At 40.4% G+C, this 17330-nt stretch overlaps 1 protein-coding gene and 1 long non-coding RNA gene across 2 annotated transcripts in view; both read left to right on the forward strand.

Annotated features, from left to right (window-relative positions):
* LOC138957451 (uncharacterized) overlaps positions 1–17330 on the forward strand; it is a 72937-nt gene that overhangs the window by 19177 nt on the left and 36430 nt on the right. The window lies entirely within an intron of this gene.
* LOC138957445 (uncharacterized) overlaps positions 6318–17330 on the forward strand; it is a 42504-nt gene continuing 31491 nt past the window's right edge. Inside the window, exons 1-4 of the mRNA XM_070328571.1 lie at positions 6318–6342; positions 6464–6583; positions 12271–12827; positions 13913–14127. Coding sequence (XP_070184672.1) covers positions 6318–6342; positions 6464–6583; positions 12271–12827; positions 13913–14127 — 917 coding nt within the window. The remainder of the gene's footprint in view (positions 6343–6463; positions 6584–12270; positions 12828–13912; positions 14128–17330) is intronic.

A 17330-nucleotide genomic window follows, 5' to 3' on the forward strand; every position in this document is an offset into this window, starting at 1 on the left:
TGTCGGTATATTACTGAAGTACAACGTATTTTGTTGTGCAACCAAAAGGGCTGACTCCAAAGCCATGCATTCATTGTGTGCATCAGTCGCGAGATTTCTCAGCTCTTAACAATTGGAAAACACCAGACACCAGAATAAAATAATGTGTGGACAGGTTAGTCTATGCCTGTTTCACTGAAATGCACTCCAATCTTATACCATTCGATTAAATTTTTGCTCATTTTTTTAGGAAGATGTTTTAAATTGCAATCATCAAAAACATGGGGTTTATCAATGCAGGAGATTCTAATTAGGATATGAAAACTGCAATTAACACACAACAAGTCGCGTAAGGCGAAAATACAATATTTAGTCAAGTAGCTGTCGAACTCACAGAATGAAACTGAACGCAATGCCATTTTTCAGCAAGACCGTATACTCGTAGCATCGTCAGTCCACCGCTCATGGCAAAGGCAGTGAAATTGACAAGAAGAGCGGGGTAGTAGTTGCGCTAAGAAGGATAGCACGCTTTTCTGTACCTCTCTTTGTTTTAACTTTCTGAGCGTGTTTTTAATCCAAACATATCATATCTATATGTTTTTGGAATCAGGAACCGACAAGGAATAAGATGAAAGTGTTTTTAAATTGATTTCGACAATTTAATTTTGATAATAATTTTTATATATTTAATTTTCAGAGCTTGTTTTTAATCCGAATATAACATATTTATATGTTTTTGGAATCAGCAAATGATGGAGAATAAGATAAACGTAAATTTGGATCGTTTTATAAATTTTTATTTTTTTTTACAATTTTCAGATTTTTAATGACCAAAGTCATTAATTAATTTTTAAGCCACCAAGCTGAAATGCAATACCGAAGTCCGGGCTTTGTCGAAGATTACTTGACCAAAATTTCAACCAATTTGGTTGAAAAATGAGGGCGTGACAGTGCCGCCTCAACTTTCACGAAAAGCCGGATATGACGTCATCAAAGACATTTATCAAAAAAATGAAAAAATCGGGGATTTCATACCCACGAACTCTCATGTCAAATTTCATAAAGATCGGTCCAGTAGTTTAGTCTGAATCGCTCTACACACACACACACACACACACACACACACACACACACACACACACGCACATACACCACGACCCTCGTTTCGATTCCCCCTCGATGTTAAAATATTTAGTCAAAACTTGACTAAATATAACAAACGTACCTTTTTGAAAAGAAGTAACAATAAGACAAATAGTTCTTCTGCTTATTATGTTTATGTTAAAAGCTTGTACCTTTTGCGCTCAGTAAATCTTAGCTGTTATTTGTGTGTTCAAATGTCATTTAGATTTAATTAACTGAAAACATTTACGTTTATTGCAGAGCCTGAAGATCGACCTCCACTAGATGTATACTTTAAAAAAAATCCTGCCTGCTCATGGACTTTGTGGAACCAAACTTAAATATAAAGTTGTAAAATCCAAGGACTAATTGTCAATAAAGCAACGTGCCGGGTCAAAATGGAGACCAGCACTGATGATGACTCCGATGGTAGTGCGCCTCCACCAAAAATGCGCAGACTCTCTGTGGATTCTTCAGTTGCAAAGGCATCTTATCAGCAGTCAACTTCATCAGCAATATTGTCCGGCGGTGAGCCTAACATTGAATTTTTAAACAAACATCCATTTATTTATTGATTGTGTAAACTTTTGTTTTACAAGTATGAAGGAAAAAAGAAAAAAGTACATAAAGTGAATTACAAAAGAGGATGTTTGCTGTTTTTCAGGATAATGGTCGCTCTCTTTCACACGCTAGATCTGCCTTACTGCGCGGCGGATTTAAACGAAATGTGTATGACCTGTAAGGAAAGACACCAAATAAACTTTCTGATGTAACAAATGTAAATTATTATTCAGTTTGAGTCACCGGTTCGACGGTTGAAAGTGAATCATGCCATCACAATACGCCATTTCTGATGGCAGGTGTGGTCACGGATCTGTGACATCATACCCAAATATTGCTCAGATCCAAGAAACACATTTTTGAGCAGAAGAAAGAGATATTAAAATACACGTATATTTTCTGACCAAAAAAATGCTGTTTAACATCTGGGCTACCACTGACAAAATATCCTTAACTTTTTTTGCTCAGTGTATGTCGTCATGCATTCTTCGAAATGCTTTGACGTCTTCTTCAATAGAAACATTTTGTCGTTGTAATATATCACTCCATTCATTCAAATTAAACATTTTATATTCATTGGGAAAAAACACACCTTTTCATGAGATTTTGTCTTAAAACATTTTCTTATCTAAACTCGGAGGCAAAAGAAACGCAAATAAAGGATGCGTTAATTAAACCTTTATGGACTTGAAATAAAAATAAAATCATGATACTAGCATGCTCTGCACGTGTTGTTTTAGAGGTCGTATCTTGTCAGAACCGTGTTTGCCGTTATCTGGGTCACACGTGAGGTCTTGTTGACGGGGATCCCAAACCGTCATGGGGACCACTTTCAGCACATGCAAAATGTGGAAAAGCAGCTTTTCGTGTTCAGAGTGTTCAGGCAAGCTGTACCGTACTCACAAAACTGTTACAACATTCATTTCTGCGACACAGGCGCGATGCTGAGACTATCACCAGATCAGCGCCAACAGGCGATCGTGAGAATTGATGCCGGACAATCAGTTTAGCAAGTTGCTAGGGCATTTGGAGTAAATGTCACCACGGTTTATCGCCTGCAGCAACGTTTTCATGTCACTAACAGTACCTGCGACTTACCAGGACGTGGCAGACCCCGGGTAACAACAGCCCGACAAGATCGCCATCTTGTCCATCAACACCAGCGAGATGCATTCGAAACTGCCGCCAACAGAGCCCGTAACACATTCGGGGTGCATGGAGAACCCGTCAGTGCCAGAACTGTACGCCGACGCCTTGGTGGGAAGAACCTGGTAAATCGGCGTCCTGCTCGACGTCCTGTCTTGACAGCTCAGCATCGCCTGGATCGTCTGGCCTGGGCCCAGCAGCATGCCCACTGGCGCCATCGGGACTGGCGGAGGGTTCTTTTTTCGGACGAGAAGCGCTTTTGCCTGGAACCTGGCGATGGGCGTGTCCGGATCTGGCGAAGACCTGGACAGCGGTTTGCTAACAATAACATCCTGCAACATGATCGATGGGGAGGTGCCAGCGTCATGATATGGGGCGCCATTGGTGTCAATCCGCGAGTGAGACTTGTCGTCTTTTAGAACGTCGGCAAAGGTCGTGGGAATGGTGTCAATGGGAACCGCTACATCAATCAAGTCCTGCGTCCCTATGTGGTTCCATTTTTCCAGAGGCACCGGAACTGCCTGTTCCAGCAAGACAATGCCCGTCCCCATACTGACGTGCTACCCAGGACTTCCTGCGTCACAACAGCGTTAACCTTCTGCCTCATCCTGCTCGATCTCCGGATCTCAACCCAATCGAACACTTTTGGGACATCATGCAAAGAAGGATTAATGCCCTTGCCCGGAGACCCCGCACAGCAGCAGAACTGCGTGCTGCCGTGACCCAGGTGTGGGCTCAGGTCCCTCAGCAGCAAATTAATCACCTCGTCCTCTCCATGTACCGGAGGTGCGCCACAGTCATCAACGACCAGGGAGGAGCAACACGCCATTGACTTTCAACCGTCTTCAAACAGTGTTCAGTGGAACATGGCACGTCATGTTCTCATCCAAATACACTTGTCCGTATGGTTTTTGTATTGGTCAATTCGTTCCCTTGTTATTGTTAACCCGAAATAATTAAATCGACATTCAAATTCATGTGTAACCCATCTTCACTGCAGCATTTGCGTTTCTTTTGCCTCTGAGTATATTATGTATGTAGTGTGTGTGTGAGAGAGAGAGAGAGAGAGAGAGAGAGAGAGAGAGAGAGAGAGAGAGAGAGAGAGAGAGAGAGAGAGAGAACTCAGAACTCAGAACTTTATTACATAAGGATAAAGGTTTTAGGCTTAGCCTAATCTTCCAACCTGTCCTTGGAACATACTACAGAGAATAATTGTAAACGAAAGCAAAGACTGCGCACATACACACACACACACATCCACACGCGCACCCTCGTTTACACACACACGCACACACAAGCTCACACACACACACACACACACGCACACACACATGCACACCCACACATGCACACATATACACACACACACATGTTCGCGCGCGTGAGCGTGCGCTCGCTTACCTGCACACAAGCACATGCTATCATTTCATACCTAAAAGGAACAGTATCTAATCAAAGTATTAAATTGAGAGAGAGAGAGAGAGAGAGAGAGAGAGAGAGAGAGAGAGAGAGAGAGAGAGAGAGAGAGAGAGAGAGAGAGAGAGAGAGAGAGAGAGAGAGAGAGAGAGAAAAAACTGAACTTTATTACCAGAGGATAGAGGTTTTAAGCAAAGCATTAGCGTGCACTTGCATTACGAATCGTGTTTCTTGTGGAAAGGAATTATTATGATCATTTCCTTGTATAATATGATTACCAATGCACACACAAAGAACAAAACCAAAATAAAGCACAACCATTAGGCGGGAATGGAGCTTGCACCGAATTTTGTTTATACACAAGTGGCATTTCGGATTCGCAGGGGTAAGGAATTCCAGAGAGACGCTCCTGAGAAGGCTAAACAAGTCTAGACAAGGTATAGGGGGGGGGATACAATTCTGGGACCCATATCTTGTTGTGGCATGCCTCAAATGAGATTTTAGATATCTAGAAACATCATTGTTCATTACTTTATACATATAAAGACAGCCTTGTTATAAGTGTCAACTGATCTTTGAAGGGGAGGAAATTAAGGAGCTTTAATTTATCATCTGCTGACCTATTTCTCTCATGCAGAATCAGTTTGGCAGCACGGCGATAAAGATAATTGAGTCGTTTAAATGGACATCACTGCAGTTATCCAAAACTGCTCAAACAAAGTTGATATGAGGCATAATGTGGGCTTAATAAAACAACTTGACTTGAGTGTTTCCCAATCTGCGTAATGCTCTACTAATTGAGACAATAAGTACAAATTCTGTCATACTAATTTGCAATTTTTACTCAAGTGAGTTTGCAATTTAAATTCTTGATCAACAGGAACACCTAAAAATGTATGTTCCTTAACTTGTTGCACTTGAGTTGAACCAATTGGAAGTTGTAGCTGTAAAGGTTTCGGAGGTTGTGATTGGATAGACTCACACAACTCTATTCCAATCATTGGGCCATATTCCGCAGGCAGTTTGCGAATATGCTTCCATATTCGCAATAACAAAGACGCATGTTTCCGGTTTCTTCCACGTGTATGGAGCACACGCATACCTGGCCAGGTTTGCTTCTGTGACTGGTCGACAGACGATATACACATTTTTTCTTCTTACCGTACATGACTTTGTCCGGGCTTTGTCGAAGATTACGTGACTGAAATTTCAACCAAATTGGTTGAAAAATGAAAGCGTGACAGTGCCGCCTCAACTTTCACAAAAGACGGATATGACGTCATCAAAGATATTTATAAACAAAACAAAAAAGCCGGATATGACGTCATCAAAGATATTTATAAAAAAAAAATGAATACAACGTGTGGGGATATTACACTGTCGAGGAACTCTCATGTCAAGTTTCATGAAGATCGGTCTGGTAGTTTTCTCGGTACCGATCTATACACACACACACACACACACACACACACACACACACACACACACACACACACACACACACACATACACCACACCCTCATCTCGATTCCCCCTCTATGTTACAACATTTAAACATAACTTGACTAAATGTAAAAATAGGTTAATTAGGTACTACGATTTCAATTTAAGAAATCGATCCAAAAATGATTGCATCTTATTCTTTATCATTGTCCTATTTTTTTTTTTTAAACATATAGGTGAAAAATGTTTGTATCAAAAAGAAGCTCAGAAAGTTACAAAGAATACAAAAAAGCGTGCTTTCCTGTCTAGCACTATACGCTACTGTGATGTACTGGCTTGTCAATTTCACTTCGTTTTGCACATGAAAAGTGAGCGATGTCCTTGCCACGGGGATTGGCGAATCTGTATTGTCTTGGTGTACACAATTTTAATGCAGTGCGTTCAGTTTCATTCCGTGAGTTTGACACATTGACTCAATGTTTTAAATTCGCCTTACGGGACTTGTTTTCTAGTTGTAATCACCATACTTTTAGTTTTGATAGGGTGGATAATCATGGCATTATAGCGGTGCACCATTCTGTTATTTCATCTATACTTGTTTGTGTGTGGCTTGAGGTGTCTTACTTGAGGTGTGTGTGAAAGAGGGAGGGATGGCCAATGTGTCCTTCGCTGGGGGTATGCAGTGCCTTGGGTGGTTGACGATTGTGCCAAAGGCATTGCACTTCTACTTAATTTTGAACCTTTTTAGATATTGCTGAAATTCTGTTATGCTGAAGTTGTTCTCATTTTTGTTTAGGCGATGAGAGGGAGTTGCTTAAGAACGAGGCACTGGTTGGAGTTGATCCAAGCTTCCAATACGGCAAGTACTACTACCGCGGAGAGGACCAGGGGCCACACACCACGGTTTCAAACACTGGTGCGTTTGTTTACACACACACACACACACACACACACACACACACACACACACACACACACACACACACACACACACACACACACACACACACAAAGCTACACACATCCGTACACACTAACTAGCACATTGTGAGGACAAGCAAGTCAAACTGAGACCATTTATAAGTGCATACCTAGCGTATGAAAACCAATCCAGTAAGTGTTTGTCGATCTCTTCATGTACTGCTAAGTCTGCTTGTCTGTCGCGTTTTCTGTGTACGGCAGGCGTGAACAGTGTCACTGTAGAACTGCTGTCTACATTTCTTTGGTACCTCAACAGACTGCTAAGAGTGGTTAGGTTAGTATGAAAGTCCTCGGCAATGATTCCCATTTTCTTTACGGATTGACTTTCAACAGCATTGATAATTTCTAACTTTCTTTGGAGAAAAAAAGAATTTTGCTTTGCGCAGTCCGCCATGGCGACTGCAGCTTAGAATGCAAAAATAAACAGGCACTTGAAGTGAACACTTGCTTAAAGTACAAGTGTTGCAGTTATTCTGCACAGTAATTTAACAGCCCACAAAGGAGGAAGTTGAACACAGCAAATTTCGATTCAGGTACCTGTCTCGCCCTTCCAGTTAGTCTGGATCACATCCGGCGCGAGCATTGCAAAAGAAGTAAATCTAAATCTAAATTGAGTGGTCCTTTCCTATAACCGAGGAAGTTGTGTCAAGGACAAGGGAGATAAATGCTCCTTTTTATAACCGGTGCCTTCTTATAAAGGAGTTTCTCTTATCCAGAGAATGTTAATAGGAAGAAAGAAGGCATTTGTCAGGGACATAAAAATTCCTCTCTTGTAAGCGATGTTTCTTATAAAGCGATTTTCTTGAAAGTGGGTTCGACTGTATTTGATTCAGTCCGGACTTTGGGATTGCCTTTCAGCTCGGAAGCTTAAACTTAGTTAATTAGTTTGCTCATTCAAGTTGTCATTAAAAACGAATTTTTATGTACAGATTTCATGAACCAAATCATTCCATTGTATTCCTCATCTCCTGAATTCAAAAATGTGTAGATATCTTATGTTACTTTAAAAACGCGTTCAGAATTAAAGAAAATAGGTTGAATACGCACTATAATGTGTGCATGCTTTGCGGAGACCAGCGTGACCCGTCTCGGTCTTCGAGTATGGATAGTCGAGACTATTAGTCTCGCCGATAACTGATTTTTGGAGTTGATCTTTTAGTTTGATGCTTACAGATTGACTAAATGTTTTTATATCGCTTCAAGCGACTTGTTTTTAGTTGCAATTGTTCATATTGTTTCTTTTTCTCATTTGTCCCTATTTTATTATTAAAACCACAATTGTGTTGTCATAAATACACGCTGATATAACGGACATTATCTTTATTATTCAATTACAATTACACCGATCTTTTTTGATGTGTAAATGTTATTTTAACGCAAACCGTCGCTAGTATGAGATTCGCTTGAAACATTACAACTTCTTGCAAAATAATTGTTCTGTTTACACGCAATTTCATGGACTTAAACAAATAATTTTACAAACGCCTTTGTTTCTGATATACTTTTAGAAACCAATACTTAAAATGCTATCTGAAAGTTCTCCTGGAACTTAACCACATCATGTTTAGAAAACAAAATACGGGAAAAAATGTTTTCTTGTCTTGTACACATAACTATGGCTATCATTATTTACTTTATGATTTCCTTATCCTGAAAACAGGTTTTGAAATGGTCGATTTGGAAGGTATGCACATAATTATGACCGTCACTTGATCCGTTACATAGATACGTCTAAATATGAAATTATGTTAACAGACAAAACATAGTGCCTTTTTAGCACAGAAGGTGTAAGTGAAACAAAAAAGGAGTTAAATATTAATAAACTTTACGTGCAAGAGTGCACTTTAGCGTCTTTGTGTAGGACAGATGATTTTTTTTTTTTTGGGGGGGGGGCATCAAAATGTTGGTTATACACAGCATGACCTTACGTTAGATTCTTTCCTTTAAATGCACAGTAAGCCTCCCGTAAACCATCACAGAGCTCCCCGAGCGTCTACATACAGTACAAGCATGCTTCCATTTGAACGCTCACCGAACGGGAACATCCTGGCTGCTTTCTGTCGAGCGTGAGAAATGTTCAAAGAATTTATTTTCGTGGACTTGGTCCTCAACAACAATGGCGCCTCGTTTTGGTGCTGGACGGCTGTTATGAATATTCAATACCGGAAATCGCGCCCGGACAGTAAGCCTCCCGTAAACCATCACAGATACTGTCAGGCTTTTACACACAGTACAAACACCCTTCCATTTGAACGCTCACCAAACGGGAACATCCTAGGTGCCCTACGTAAAGAGCGAGCAATTTTTAAAGAATTAATTTTGCAGATTGTCTCGAACACTTTTTGGATCCATCCTGAACTCAGGTCAAAAATGAGTTACTTCCCTTCGGGTCTCATTCTATCGATGTAAACTGGCGATAGCCGTGGATCGATGATTATCAGAATGTTTTTGGACCGTGGTGCGTTTTTGCGCTAGACCTAACTTTTAAAATCTAAATAATAAATTGACAGCATGTTACACAAACATTCTTTAATCATAAAAGAATTCTTTTTTCATCAAGACAAGATCAGTACAATTCGAAGTTGTGAAAGTTTGAAAAAAGAAAAGCCCGGAAGCAGGGTCACGCAAGGGTCGTAGCAGACGACGGTTTATGCATATCGCCGTTCCTCTCAACAGTCAAAAGCCATCGCTAGAGTTCTTGTGAACCACAGCCGTTTGTTTCGTGCATAAAAACGTGCTATTGTAGATAAGCTCACATCGAGTCGCATTCAAATGACTAACTGACGACTACACTGTGAAAAAGGAAAACTGGATCACACGGGTTCACGATGGCTCAGGGGTACGATATACCAAGCAAAAATAAATTCTTTGAAAATTGTTCGCTCTTTACGGAGGGCACCCAGGATGTTCTCAATGTGTGAGTGTTTAAATGAAAGGGTGTTTGTACTGTGTGTAAAATCCTGACCGTATCTGTGATGGTTTACGGGAGGCTTACTCTGCCTTTAAACTGCGTATTGAATACCAGTTCTAACAATCACCTGAAGTCCCCTTCGCATGCTAGCTGTAACAGGTATGGTAAGCAAACTGTCTGGACACGTTTTGTAAGGTGATAATGGGAAAAGGTTGAAGAAGAGTTAAAGATTTGGTACATGTGCATGTTTTGCAAAGATTGTAATTGGGTCGTATGCTCAGTGCACGACAAGACGCCTTGAGAAAACAATTAACGAAAACGTGAAAGCCCGAGAACAAAGAAGTTTTTCTCCAAATTAAGAGCAATCTATATATTCACTGGTTATCAACCTGGCATAGGGCAATTCCAGCGTCACTGACGCAGGGATGTCGTTAGGTGTCGGACATCGGTCATAGTCCGATTACATTTTTCAAATGTTCGATTCACATGATCAGGTATCGGTGATATGTCCTGTCATACTTCGTAGAAGGCGGACAAAGTCGCACTAAATTTCGCAAAGAAGGTTCTCGATGGGATCTCTGTAATTATTGTCAGCATTGCCACAAAATATACTGCCGTGCCTGTGAACTCGTATTTATGACCAAATTCAAAATATTGTCCTCCAGTAGGGGTGTCACCAGTAAAAAGCAAATTACAACGGAATCCCTGGCAAAACGTAAACATAACATTTATTTGTAAGTCCTGATACTTTGGCTTTTCTCATAGAATAAATTTTGTATGGAACTAATCCGGATTCTATGTAGCGCAATAAGCCGGAAAAGCCCAGTTAAACAAGATTTTAATGTGATAGCATGAACACACTTACATTGTCTGCAATTGTTGGTTTCTACTCGACCACTGGAAGCTATGAAACATAATAATCAATCTAAAAATATAACGCAAGGCTGTCTTTACTTGAGTTGGGGTGACTGTAGATATCCGATAAGTAAATTTTTGGAGCCCCGATGTCTCATGCATTCATTGTCAAACTGAGAATAGGGAAGACAAGTCACAGTTATATCACAGTGTTCTAAATGATCGAACATGTAGCAAAGACCTGTACCTAGGGTAGTGTAGATATTGCGTCACCCATGACTCACTTTTTTCTCCAATGTTCCAAATCATAGGTTGTTGTGCTCCCACCAAGCCTGCAGATCTTGGCAAACGCGTGACTTAAAAACTAGATTTGATGACGTCACACGTTCCCGTGCACGTGCTGAAAAGTTCCACATCTAGATCTGTCTATTATTTCATTGTGGACAGTCTTCTTTCATTGATTCCATACCAGAACATTTTCTTGCTGTTAATTTTACAGTTACAAAAAGCGAAATACTAATTCTTAATAATTATTGCCAACCTTATCTTTCCCCAAACACGAGTTGTTTTGGTTTTGAATACACTGAGTCCTCTTAAAAGTAATTATGCAACAAACTCATTTGAAATTAGTTTGTTCTTAGATTTTAAGTGAATCATCAACCATCATTTGTTATTTGGTTCATGGGTTCTTTGGTGACATGTTTTTTCTCCAAACAAGGGAGGAGACAGTGTAATTTCCTGCCATTTTGTCTAACCCTACTTTCTACCAATCTGGTGATTCTTTGTTTAAAGTTGAAAATCTGTCGTCAAAATAAAATTTAGGGAAAAGATAAAGGTATGTTAAACACACACACACACACACACACACACACACACACACACACACACACACACACACACACACACACACACACGCACGTACGCACAAGGAGCCGTCGCGATATAACCTTCGTGGTTGAAAACGACGTTAAACACCAAATAAAGAAAGAATGAAAGAAAGCACAAGGAGAGAGAGAGAGTCAAAGAGAGAGAGAGAGAGAGAGAGAGAGAGAGAGAGAGAGAGAGAGAGAGAGAGAGAGAGAGTTTGTTTCTTTGCTTAACGCCCAGCCGACCACAAAGGGCCATATCAGGGCGGTGCTGCTTTAACATATGACGTGCGCCACATACAAGACAGAAGTCGCAGCACAGGCTTCATGTCTCCCTCAGTCACCGGACCAACCAGTCCTAGCACTAACCCCATAATGCCAGACGCCAGGCGGAGCAGCCACTAGATTGCCAATTTTAAAGTCTCAGGCCGGGGTTCGAACCCACGACCTCCCAATCACGGGGCGGACGCCTTACCACTAGGCCAACCGTGCCGGTTTAGAGAGAGAGAGAGAAAGAGAGAGAGAGAGAGAGAGAGAGAGAGAAAGAGAGAGAGAGAGAGAGAGAGAGAGAGAGAGAGAGAGAGAGAGAGAGAGTGTGTGTGGGAGAGAGAGGATGCTAAAAGTGAAAACCGGCAAACGTATATATATTCTCAAAATCTCAAAATGTAGAATTGCCAAGTACTCCCAAATCACTTTCCTCTGTTCCTATTACACCAAATCCAATTTAAGAACAAAATTAGAAAGAAAAGATGATAAAAGAAAGAAGATTTCCTAGCAGAGGATGATGTGTATGACCACAAAGCAGTCACGTAAAAATGTCCTATTGAAATTCACGAAGCAGGTCAAATGTTGACATGTGTCCGAGTCACCAACATTCGTATCAACATCGTGGTATGGCATGTGTAGGGTGAAACAGCTTTCGAATTGCAGTCTTAGGTGAGTATTTGTTTTTGGAATTGCTTTATAGTTATTCCTCTTTCTCCAATACAGAAAACCTTCACATAGTGACAGAGAACCAGCTCCACAAGAATTTCATTCCCTTCAAAAAGAACATTTTGACAGTTTTTGATCATTTTGCCGGTGGAAAACCAGCATGTGTATGGCTGTCAGAGACTCTACCTTGGGATATCGGCCTCCCTATGACAACTCGGCCTCCAACAGATCCGCCCATCCTGCAAGCTTTTATACTGTGTGAAGGACGTCCCCCTGTTCTCCTGTCACTCTGTGGTCAGGGAAAGGACGTGGATAGTGTGAAAGATTACACTAAAGAGACAGCTCGCCTGACGCACTGGAGTCTCCTAGATTACTGTCATCTGAACTTCTCCGTGTTACCGTGCAGTATGAAGCTGGACGATTTCGAGCACGAACAATCCCTGGAAAATACAGGAGAAATTTTGCAAAGGAATGTTCAGGACGTAAAGGCCGCCGTAGAATTCAATATGGAGCGTTCACTGGCACTCGATGGAGAAATGCTGTGCCAACTGCGAGCAGCAACAAGAGCACTAACCGGAGCAACGTTTCTTCGTTCATATCTGATGCAAAGCAAGGTGAATGTTTGAAACTTTCGTGAGTGTGTGTTTATGGTTTGTCAGAACATTTTCTTTCTGCCCTTTTTGTGTGTTATTGTACTTTCTATTTTGGTTGAGTAATAGTACATCCATTCAGTCAGTTTGTTCAACATCTGTTCTTGTGCAAAAGCAGCAGTTCTGAACGTATGTTAAACAACACTTACACGAATTTTAAAACGCAATATTTTACGACTTCATAACAATCTATTGAACTGTTAGAATATCTTTATTTATGTTCAACTAAATCAGGTGTTTTCCTTTGTTACTTACCCGACTTTGTTTGAGGATATGGTCAAACAACAAAGTGTGTTTAAAATAGTTTGCACTTGTGAAAATGGGTCCCAAATGAAGACATTCATGTTTAAGAAAAAAACACCAATGAAAACAAAGGGACACAATCATCTGTCTTTCATTTTATTATGTGCAAAGTGTCACCCAGCTCTCTGCTTACTGTCAACAGTGTGTGTTTTCTCACCTGGTTGTATTATCTCACTGTATTTCTTGGAACGCTGTACTGTAGCCGTTTTAGGTTTTCCTCTGTAATTTCTTAAAAAACACAATTCCAACCATCTGCCACCTGAGTAAATCAGTTATTGTCATTCGGTGCCATTTTTTCACTAGTTCAACAGGTGACAAAAATTAGTTACATGCACGTGTATTTTGCCATAGTGATGTCCTTGCGGAAATTGAGCTGAGCTAACGTCATGTTGTACACGCGAAGGTCGTAAGTATGTACTCACGGGAAGCCAGAAAGACATACTTGGGATACAAGATATTGATACAACTCATATATTAAACAATATATTATCAAAGGCTGCTTAACTTTAGAGCTTAGGTGTATTTTCGTTATCGTAATTTCATGTTTTTTTCTGTAACTGTTTCCCTCATCTTTACCACTGTTGCTGACTGAGTGTTGTTCTGTCCAATGTTGCTTGCGAATACAAGAGTCTGTTCAATTATTGTCATTTTGAGAGATTTGACTAACATGTTCGCGACATAGCAAACATTGACTATGATACTGTTCTTGATAATGACACCGAACTTATTGTTCTTCTCTCTTTCAGGGAAAGTCGGTGTTTCTAATGGGCAAGAAACAAAGGGACGCCGTGTCTCTGGCCATAGAAGAGTTTCACGAGACTGGCCAGTACCAGGCAACTTATCCAAGTGACAAAGCAGTCAGCGATGAAGCCATTGTTGCTCTTGAGGTGGCCAAGCGTATCAGCTTCACGGAGAGGGTACATGTGGCCTGCCCAACTGAACAAGTCAACTCATGTCTGCAGTAAGTATCCATCGTTTTACATTCAGTCGAGTATTGACTTAACTTGAAAGAAATATATTTGACAAAAAACTGTCTCAAATCGCCCCACGAGATATACACTTCAGCGTGGGGGTTGTAATTGTGTGACCACACACGAGGAATACCTTAAACTTTTGAGCGCTGAGTTACTCAAATTGAAAACGGCTGTATTTTGAGCAGGAATCCTAGATGCACCATGCGCGACGCCTAGTTTTTGTCCTACCTTTTGACCATGAGCTTTCCATGCGCTATTCACCTGGAAATACAGATTTGAAATTGAGCCGAGAGCTACATAGGGGTTGAATAGATGACAACAACCACGGAGAAGGTCTTAGAATTAGTGTTTAAGCGTTTTATTTTTTTCGCATCTGAATGTTGTCTTCGGTAGTCATAGCAGAGCGTAATATTCTCCAACGGTCATTTTGTTGTGTGTTATTCCAAGCGTTTTAGCGCTGTATGGCACGGAATCTGCATGTGTAATCTAGACTGTAGGTTTGACTTCCTCAATCCAACGGTATTAATCTACTTTAACGAATGGTTATCTATGAAAACTAAATAAATAATGATGACGACCGGAAGTCCTGACTCCTGACAGGAGAGCTGGGCGATGCAAACCACCCGGTGAATCAGATTCATTTAACTATTTGGTACAGTTTCGAAGCAGTTTTGAGAAAAATCATTGCAGTGGTTTTTTTTTTACATATAGTCAAGTTTTGACTAAATGTTTTAACATGGAGGGGGTGAGTTTCTGCACAAAATCTTCTTTGATTTCTCCAAAAAGACATATCATCACGTAACTGGCGTTTGTACTTCGACCTAAGGTGTTATAGCATCCCATCATCAATTTTATTCTTTCCCTCGATTCGATGATGGGATGCTATAACACCTTAGGAACTCACCCCGCGTGGTCTTCGTTACGCTCGGCCGCGGTGCACAGCAAAGGGCCCCGGCTATTTTCGGGTGCAGCAGAGGTACCGACGTGAGTACAGCGAATGCCTCTTGAAATTTTAAGGTCCAAATCGTCAGGAAACTTTCAAAACTGGCGCCTTCGGTACACTATTTTTGATGAGGGGTGAGGTGTGTGTGTGTGTATGTGTGTGTGTGCAAAGCATATATCTAAAACAACGTACATGATGAATGAACATAATTTTGACACATTCCAATACAGTTTAGTAATGATATTTAACATGATTTAAATTCAAGTCTAGTGTATCTAGTGTGTACAGTACATAAAATAGTCACACAGTAGATTTGCAGAAACCAGACAGTTGTTGACGGTCTAACCTTTAAAGAAGGCATCAGAGTAAACCGTACTCCCCCTGTTGAGTCTTTTTTTCTTCAATTTTTGCTGTTGATGTGTTTTGATATGTTGATGTTTTGTCCTGAAACTCAAAAATGGAAACAAAATTTCAAAGCCTTGTGGTCAGGCCTCAAAATGTTGACTTGAATTTAAATCATGTTGAACCCCAAGTAAGGACAGTTGTCATGTGCATGATCGGAACCAAACATCCAAAACCGAAGGACTGCTATAACGTTCCGAAACCAATTACAAACAATTGACCTGAAGCAAAATTATTACATTGAGTAAACCTGTCAAACTCACACAACGAAACTGAACAAACTGGATATCACGAAGACAATACCTGTGTCAGCCGGGAAAGTGCTGACACTTTTAGTAAATGATAAAGAATAAGATGAAACCATTTTTAGATTGATTACTAACAATTTCATTTTCAGAAGAGTTTTGAGATTTTTGATATCCAAAGTCATTTACTATTTTGAAGCTTCCAAGCTGAAATGTGATGCCAAAGTCCGAGCTTCGTCGAAGATTCTTGACGAAATGTTCAATTATTATGATAAAAAAACAAGTTGCGTGAGGCGAAATTACTACATTTAGTCAAGCTGTCGAACTTACGGACTGAAACTGAAGGCACTACATTTTTTCACCAAGCCCGTATAGCATCGTCAGTCCCCCGCTCGTGGAAAGTGCAGTTAAATTGACAAGTCAGAAAAGCGTGGTAGTGGTATCGCTGAGCAGGATAGCGCTTATCTGTATCTCTATTCTTTTTAACTTTCTGATCTTGTTTTTAATCAAAACATGTCATATCTATATGTTTTTAGAATCAGGAACCGACAAGGAATAAGATTGTAAAAATTGTAAATCGATTCCGGAAATTTAATTTTAATCATAATTTTCATATTTTCAAGTTTCAGAGCTTGTTTTCAATCCGAATATAACATCTTTATATGTTTTGTGAATCAGACAATAATTAAGAATAAGATAACATTATTTTTGGATCGTTTTATATTAAAAAAGAAATTTAGATTTTTAATGATTAAATGAATTAATTAATATTTAAGCCTCCAAGCTGAAATGCAATACCGAAGTCCGGCCTTCGTCGAAGATTGCTTGGCCACAATTTCAATCTATTTGATAAAAAAATAAGGGCGTGACAGTGCGGTCTCAACTTTCACAAAAAGCCGGATATGACGTCATCAAAGACATTTATCCAAAAAATGAAAAAACTATCTGGGGATATTATACTCAGGAACTCTCAGGTGAAATTTCATGAAGGTCGGTCCCGTAGCTTTCTCTGAATCGCTCTACGCACACACACACACACACACACACACACACACACACACACATACATATATACATACACACACACACACACACACAGGGCCGGACCTGGGGGGGGGGGGGTTCCGGACCCCCCCCCCCCTGGCCATCCCTGGCCATCTAATGTACCTCTCAGAGAAAAAAAATGTGGACTTTGGACCCCTGCCTTCAGTTGGAACCCCTCCCCCCCCCCCTCAAACGAACTTGGTCCGGCCCTGCACACATACACCACCACCCTCGTTTCGATGCCCCATCTATGTTAAAACATTTAGTCAAGTTGACTAAATGTAAAAATGAAGGCCTGACACAACCCCCTCAACTTTCAATAAAACCCGAATCTGACGTCATGAAAGCCACCTATCTGAGGATATCATCTGGAAGAATTTGTATGTAACGTTTCATGAAGATCGGTCTTGTAGTTTTTTCTCTACACATCCTTCCATACTTTAACATTATTGTGTATTTTTACAAGTATACAGTATAGTCGGTACCGGTTATAACGTAGCTCAGGGTAAACTGTTTTTAGACGTTATAACAGGTCTACGTTACATAACGTAGATAA

The sequence above is a fragment of the Littorina saxatilis genome, unplaced genomic scaffold, assembly GCF_037325665.1.
Source record: "Littorina saxatilis isolate snail1 unplaced genomic scaffold, US_GU_Lsax_2.0 scaffold_282, whole genome shotgun sequence".
Taxonomy (NCBI): domain Eukaryota; kingdom Metazoa; phylum Mollusca; class Gastropoda; order Littorinimorpha; family Littorinidae; genus Littorina; species Littorina saxatilis.